This window comes from Nestor notabilis, unplaced genomic scaffold (genome assembly GCF_000696875.1).
Source record: "Nestor notabilis isolate BGI_N333 unplaced genomic scaffold, ASM69687v1 scaffold2022, whole genome shotgun sequence".
NCBI lineage: Eukaryota > Metazoa > Chordata > Aves > Psittaciformes > Psittacidae > Nestor > Nestor notabilis.
The window spans coordinates 29,196-37,422 of NW_009919449.1; the positions used below are offsets into that span (position 1 = coordinate 29,196).

The 8,227-nt window shown below is 42.0% G+C and overlaps 1 protein-coding gene across 1 annotated transcript in view; it reads left to right on the plus strand.

Annotated features, from left to right (window-relative positions):
- GABRR3 (gamma-aminobutyric acid (GABA) A receptor, rho 3) overlaps positions 1-4,010 on the plus strand; it is a 25,766-nt gene extending 21,756 nt beyond the window's left edge. Inside the window, exons 7-9 of the mRNA XM_010010219.1 lie at positions 267-419; positions 2,722-2,918; positions 3,708-4,010. Of these exons, the coding sequence (XP_010008521.1) occupies positions 267-419; positions 2,722-2,918; positions 3,708-4,010 (653 nt within the window). The remainder of the gene's footprint in view (positions 1-266; positions 420-2,721; positions 2,919-3,707) is intronic.
- Positions 4,011-8,227: the final 4,217 nt, after the last annotated feature.

Here is an 8,227-nt window from a genome sequence, read left to right on the forward strand (position 1 = left end):
GCCCCGATTTCCTAACTTCAACTATAATAGAGTATTTTATTTATGCAGTCGTGATGCTTTGCTCCCAAGGCAGCAGTACTTTAATGAGGGATGAAGGACAGTTAATAAAGCACTATATAAAACCAAGGTGGTGGCAATATTTCTTAAGCATTTACTATTACTGAAAAGAATATACCATTCCAATGGAAAGGAGAAGGCCAGTGAACAGAGCTCACAAATAACACAGCTCTCTTCTCCCCCAACCTGTTCCTCTCTTTTTTCACTAGGTTGGTACAATCGACTTTTTATAAACTTTGTGCTTCGGAGACATATTTTCTTTTTCGTGCTGCAATCCTACTTCCCTGCCATGCTGATGGTGATGCTGTCTTGGGTTTCATTTTGGATTGACAGAAGAGCCGTTCCTGCCAGGGTATCACTAGGTAAACCTTTAACATACATTCTTCTGGGAAGTATAGAATGGACAGGGGAGAGGTCTTGAAATTACCTTAGCTTCTTATTTGCACAGGACATGAGCAAGTATAGCAGGTAATTGCCTGAACAACTATTACTGCCACTATTGTCTATAGCACAAACTGCTTTAGTCAACCTCCTCATCTGGAAATGGGATGTTTGTTCAGACCTGCTTTGCTATATTAGAAAACAGCTCGCACACCACAGAAGGAAAAGGGATGATTCTGCTGGTTTCCTTATGCAGAATTTTACTGAGTTACTTTTTTTCCTCCTGCACAGACAGGGGTTTTCCTCCTCTCTTCCCAGCAAAGTAACAGGTAGTAACTGGTAGTCAGACCCCTCCCCAAATCTGTGGTTCATAAGACATATTTAATAAGCACAATGCAATCTATCCAAAAGCTTTGCAGCTCTGCTTTCTCTCTAGAAACACTTCTTACTGAATTGAAACCAGCTTCCTGACTCGTCCTATGTAGCAAAGCCTTTCTTTGTTAGGCACCTTGACAATGTTTCCTTTGGTGCCTGAACTGTGCAAGACTTACAGGCTTCTGTGGAAGCTGAAGAGTAAGTTGGGCACCTTTCTGCTCTCACAGTTTTAGTTCTGAACACCACAGCTCAGGACAAAATGACTAATCGCAGTGGTTTTTTTAAATAACATTATTGTTTTTTAGTTGATACCACCTCAAGACTTTGTTGGGAATTTAATGCTGATGGCATTGGAATGAGTACATTATTTTTTTCATATTAGCATCTCTGTGAAGATCTGATGGAAATTTGTTAAGACTTCTCATGTAACCACAATGCATCTGTGTTGTGCAACTGCCAGCTTAAGAACTAGTAAAGACGTTCCTGTTCTTTCTTCTCACTGATGGTAGTCCCAGAAGCCAATTGCATGTTGCCATATTTCTTAGACCAATGAAAATTTGAGGATCTTTGTAAGAAACAAACTTGCATGTACTGAGGGTGCCCTCAATTTTTATCTACAACTATGTCAATCTAGCAGAAATAGGACTGTAGCTACCCCAGATCCCGTTCTATTGACACAGTCTGAAGTTACTAATACATGAGTTATAATTTGTTAGTTGAAAAACAAACGATGGTACCTTCTACCTCCTTTTATTAATGCATCTAGCAACTCCTTTTGTTTATAAGGAATTTTAACTTCCTCTTTAAAAATAAAGTTTTAGTTCTCAGTAGGTCATTTGTTTTGCTGATGATGTTTATTAATTTCTGTAAGGATTTCTGCAGATGGTTATGCATCAGTTGTATGAATAATGCACGTTTCATTAGCATAAGCATACATAATTTATAGGCAATCTTAACAGCAAAGTTTAAAAAGCTTAGCTCCCTAGCCTAGAGTATACATATTTCAAATAAACCAATTACCTCTTATGTGGTAAATTTCAAACATCATCCTTCCATGTAAGGGACTTGCAGAGAGGGAGAGGGAAAACTCCTGTATGTTCCAATGGACTTGAACTAGCATAAAACTGGAGAAAGTCTACAGTGAGACCCAGCTGAAAGGCCATGCCATCAGCCAGTGCTGTCTCACAGGTATTACTAAGATGTCTTCACTTCCAGTGTTACATCCATCTCTTTAAAAGCAGGGCCTCGTTTGGTTGTTGGCCTTTGTTTTTTTTCTGAGATAGAGCAAACCAAAATGGGATGAATAGCTGCATGTAAGAAGAGATTGAAGGGATGAGGGTGAAATTCTAGACACACTGAAGTAAACAAAACCTGTTTCTTTGTTTCAATGGATGTAGCATTTTTATGCTAGAGTATTTTAGAGAGACATGGAATTATGACAAAGACATACAAACTGATACGTGTTCTCAAGAAGTACAATTTGAGAAGGGTTGGGAGGGAAATTGGTGATTCTTTAGTGCTTCTCTGGGACAAGAAGGTGTGTAGAGGAGACCCTGTCTCTGGGAAGTGAGGGAAGCCCGCAAACCTGCTTACGCTTCTCTACAGCAGTGCTTAAAGCTGTCACAGAAATGTGTTCCTTACACTGCTGAATCACCACTCTTGGGTTCCCACTGTTCAAACCTGGTGTGCCACAGCTCTAACTGCACGCACTGAGCAGGGAGATGACTTACTTGTTTCAGTATTGTATGTGATAGGTCCTTCATGGTTCACTCCCCTTCTCAGAACCTGTGCAATGAAGTTGAAGGCAGTGTCAATGATATGCCCTCACAGAGCTGTGCTGTCCAAGCAAAGCTGATGAGCTAAACAGAACCAGCTGGCCAGTATTAACCTGCCCTTTTTCTTTGGCAGGTATAACTACAGTGCTGACAATGTCAACTATCATGACAGGAGTAAGTGCCTCAATGCCTCAAGTGTCTTACATAAAGGCTGTGGATGTGTATTTATGGACCAGCTTCCTTTTTGTCTTCCTGTCTGTCATCGAATATGCAGCAGTGAACTATCTCACCACAATTGAAGAGAGAAAGCAACTCAAAAAACGGGGCAAGGTACAATCCTCTCTGTGTTTTGTTGCCTTCAGAACGCACCACAGAAGCCACAGAGTAATCCTAATAGACCACTGTGAGAACAGTGCAGTAACCATGTCTGTGACTTCATTCTGTATCTCACTTTATTTTACTTACCTGAAGGGAGGAAATGTATCATCCTCTCTGAGATCTTGAGAAAGCTGTGCTTTCTGTCCCTTCCTTTTCTTGTGGCAGAGGTTAGGGAGTTCACCTCCTGATTGCCCTCTCCCCAGAGGAGGGTAATCTTCATTCTCTTCTCAAATACCTATTGATCAAAGTGTTTTCCTTCTCTCTGAAATACACCATGGAATGCAGTCATGTGATTTTCCTTCCTATTTCCGGCGAAGCATAGTGTATTTTTCCTTCTCCTGCTTTGCCATTTTTAATTAGGGAGATGAGTTTAATGATTCCTTTTTGTCCCAAGGCCAGATGAATGTCAAGGTCATTCTTAGAAAAGTGTGCCTGAAGCAGAAATGTGCACAAGTTAAAACATTTGCTTTCTATGAAGCACTCACTTAAAACCTTTGCTTCAAGAATACCCCCATATGTAAACTCCTTTGTTGAAATATCAGAGGGGAAAACCACAAAATTTTTGTTGTCTGTGGGGCAGGCTCTAGAGGTAGCAATGATGCTGTGAGGTAGCCCTGTTCCCCATATGCTGTCCACAGAAGGAACAACACTGAAGAGAAAGCTTGCTTCATTTTCTGGTTTATTTATTTGTGATTTACTAACATGGCTCCTAGATACAGAATAACTATTTTTTGTTGCCAGGCTTCAGGAATGTATAGTATTGATGCAGTGCAAGCAATGGCTTTCGATGGCTGCTTTCACGACACGGATGTGGACATGGACCTGACTGCCTTTCCAGACCGCTGTGAAGAGAATGAGACTCGGGCACGTGCAACCAGTGTCTCCAATGTGGACACAACTCGCATAAAGAGGAAGAGATCTCTGAAGGGAAGCGTGGGCAGGATTATTTTACAGAACAATCATGTTATTGACACATATTCAAGGATTATATTTCCCAGTGTGTATATTGTGTTCAACTTTTTTTACTGGGGTTTGTACATATGAACAAAACCGATTATAATCTGGACATTAATTTGTGTATGAGGGTAGCATCGTGCTTCAAAAATACAACAGCAGTAGAGGAAAGGGTTAAAAGTTTCCAAACCTGACTTCTGCGTCATACCAAGGCTTAGTTAGCAGCAAAGCTGTTAATGAAAAACTCTCAGGAGTCTGGTTTCTTTTTCAATTGGACTGTTGCAATGCTCCATTGGAGCAATCCAATGCACATGCTATTACTGCATTAGTGTAGAAGCAGGTTGCTTACTAAGGGAGCCCGTTGTCACACACCTGAACAGACAGCATCTCCCACTTGAGGTATTATCCAGTCTCTCTCTACCCTCTAACCATTCCTCTTTAATCAGCCTGTTTGTTCTCCACTTGTTGTCCGGTTTAGTAGACAATCAACACCAAACGCCTTCAAATAGCTCCTGTCCTCGTCTCACTTGCTGCATTTTGATTTTGCTAGGCAACCTGTATGCACCTCAGCAGCCTTTGTCCTCAAGATGGATGGTAACGAGGGGGAAAGCGATTATGGCTCTGCAGTGGAACAGGGACCAGCAGAAAGCAGGGCTTCTATTTTGGAGAAATCTTGCTAACTAGTCCCTGAGGCAGCACAGGAACAAAGTCCCAGACCCAATGCACTCAGTGTCTTACAGCCACCTCCCAATTAGGTAACCAGCATCACCTGCACAAGCTGTGCCCCTCATGTGGCACCCACACACCTGTGCCTCATGTAGACCTGCTGTAATCACCAGCTTTCTGCACAACCATTTGTTTCAGAAACACAGGCTTTGAGGCAGAGATTTTAGAAAACGTGGTCAAGAAAACAAACCAACCACATCTTCAGCAGAATCTGGTTCTTCTGATTTATGTTGCATATGTGAGCTTGAGGTTCTACCCTACTCCCTCTCCCTTTGGCTTTTGAGATTGGATCTTACAGTGAGGAGAAGCTACATACACCTGCTTGCAGCAGTGATCCCCAGCACAGTTCAAGATACCATGCTGAGACACATGGGAAATAAAAGGAAGCAGCTGTGCCAAAACACAGCCCTATACAGGAATTCTGTTGGTCCCAGATGAATCCTGCACGGAAATATCCTTAGGTTCAGGCTAAGGAGGTTGAGTTAAGAATGTTCAGGGACACACACATGAAAAGCGTTCACAGCTCCAGAAAAGAATCAAGATTATTTTTGTGACTTTCCCAAATAAGGAGCATTTTCCACTTACATTCCTTGGGTTCATCTGTCATTTAATGGAGTGAGTTTATATTTACAAAGTCAGGTCAAAATGGTAATTCGTGGTAGCAAAAAATGTCACAAGGTCAATGCTTGGTCACTGCTTGGTCAAGGTTAGGAAATGGGAATAAATTTGGAAGCCTGAACCACTCTCTGGTTTGTTCGTTTTCCCTGCTCCAGTATGGTTTTGCTCATCATGTGGTGATGTCTCTTACTGTCTCAAGAAGCTGCATTTACCCAGCTGCAGAAGCTGGTGACACACTGCATGCTGCGTGACTGAAATCTGATGGAGTGGGTACTCTGGAAGTCAGTCCAGTGCCAAACAAATGATCAGACCTAAGACAGCTTTGATATTCTTCCAGGAAATCCTGTCATGGAAAGCAGAACTGTATTCAGGCAAGACAATGCTGGGAACATAAAGCCAAAGGACACGCAGGCTTTGGCAACAGCACACTAGACCTCAAGCTGAGCAAATGTGTAATATAGATGTATAAAAAAAATTACCACGACATCCTTGTTACTGCACTGCCATTAGGGATGCATCCTGCACAGATGTCCCACATTGCCTGAGAAGTTCCCATCTAATTGCTTCAGGTGTGTAATGTGTGTCCTAAACTTTTCTCATGAACTAATATAACATTGTTTTCACATGGTTTTTGTTGTCTGCCTTACAGGAAGAAGTGTTTGTTGGGTAGACAACAGCGAATCCTCAGCCTCCAACAGAAAAAACACCCCTGTGTTTCTTGACCCAAAAGAGTTCCTCTTCCAAATTTCTTACAGGATCTGCAGCAACAGAAGCCCTGCAGGCAGTACACCTAAGCCCCATGTAGGCTGTCCAGCAAACAGGCCCACACAGGGAAGTGTGCAGGAGAAGGGATTCCTGCCTGCATTTTCCTTCCAGGCACTTCCTATACAGGTGCCTGAAAGCTGCACAGCTTGCTCTGGTGGAGGAAACTGTCAGTTACTTTCAACTGTGAATGTAGCCACTGACAAAACAGAGAGTACTATATAGCAAGTCTTACTATAAGATTGCATGTCCTGGTGATGAAATTTAACTGCATGCTTTTACAGCAAAGCTTATAATGTTTATCTTAATGCAGTGACATGGATACCAGGATCAATTATACTTCAAAAATCTATTGCTTGTATAAATAGTAAAAAATAGCAAACAGTATTTAAATACATTATTTCTTGTTTAAAGGGTGCAAGAGGGCTGACTAAAACTCATATGACCCTTGTCTGAGCCTTGTGCTATCTTCTAGAAAAGGATGGTAATAAATACTTCTAGTCAATTTGTCTACACAGGCCAGCATGGAATTTTGTGTTTCTCATTCCTGTTACTTGTGGCTGGTTTTGCAGCCAGTCAAAACTATGGATTTTACATCCCACAGCGTTTACTAACAGTTAAAACATTATGGCCATTACATAAATACGTACTTGTTTGAGTATTCATCCTACTTGTATTCAAGCAGTTACACTGAGAGTACTTTGTGGATTTTTGGAACGGAAATAACAGGTTTAAATCGCTTCTGTGACCAGCTGAGGGATGTGGCCTCCCTATTTTTAGCATCTGCTGCTGCACCCATTTGTTGTATGAAAACGTCCTGTAAGTCTTGATGTAGGTGATGCAAACTTTTAAGTCTGGAGAACTACTTTATTCTTCAAAGCTTTAAAATTCTCATGGAAGAAGTAAGCAAAATTTCACGCCAGCAACCTGTTTTTCAGAGAGCTACAAAAAGGTATACCTTTGAATATCCCAACTATTGCAGACTCTTTACACTAAAATAACCACAAGTTAATAACCTTTGCAAAGTCTCCTGAATGTTGAATGACATTGTGATGAACTAAGTCAGAATTATAAAGTAGGGAATATCTTCTTTGGAAGTCACAGCGCAATGAAAGAAAAATGCTTTATAGAGAAATTTTACCATCTAATTTGTACACATCTGTGCAATTAGGATGACTTTAGGGTCATCCCCAGTAAAACCCCTCCCCTGGTAACCCACCCTCATGCTGATTAACCTGTACTTCAGGTCAGCTGGTGACCAAAGTGGTCCAGGTGGTAAAGGAACAAGGACTGAACAGGACGAGCAGTGTTTGCTTTTTTCTCTCTTTCATCCTTTTTTCCCGTTTATTATATTTTGCTGATCTCTCCATTCAGCACGTAGGAGTTTGCTGGCTGCATCCATGAACGAGGAACCCGCCGCAATCACGTAACGTTTGTTCCAAAAGATCCACCTAGTGCCAGGAAGCAGGAGTTACTGCTGAGTGAGTAACAATCACACCGCAAGGGGGAACAACTGCAAACCAATTTCCTATGAAGGGAGGAATTACGAATATTCTTGATGTCTTTCACCCCATGTGAGTTTAGCAATTAATAGACATCTTTACTAAAGGTAACTAAAAATATTTCTAGACGTTTTCATGTGAAAGCTCAGTGAGGAGTCTCAAGATTTCTTTGAGGGAGCCTCAGACGGGCTCTGGAACTAGATTTTGGTCCAGGAAACAATAATGCAGCTAAAAACCAGGTGCTTTTGTGTGCATGAAGTAAGACTTTATACAAATAACCACAGCGTTTTATGTTGTGTCTCCTATCTAATCCGTGTTACCTCCAACTTTAGTGGCGATACTGTTGTCTAATTTCCTATTGGAAAAAAGTACTCCAAAAAAAAAAAGTACTTCTCTCTCGCACATAATGGCCAAAAACTTGGGTAGACGAAGAACAAAAATTTCTTGCACAGATTGTTTTCAGCTGGCGATTTCTTTAAAGCTTTGTAGGCTGGGAGTGGTAACACCACGACGTCTCCGCTACGCGAGGTTAAATGGCGTGGAACACGGACCTCCGTTACCACCCAACACCGTTCCTGCTCTGCTTCCTCCGAGCTGCCGCTTCCCGCACCCTCAAGACGTGCCCCGCGGGCAGCGGCACGGCATCTGTCCCACGGCGCAAGGGAAGAGACCGAGGAGACCCTCGCTCCCGGCTCTCAG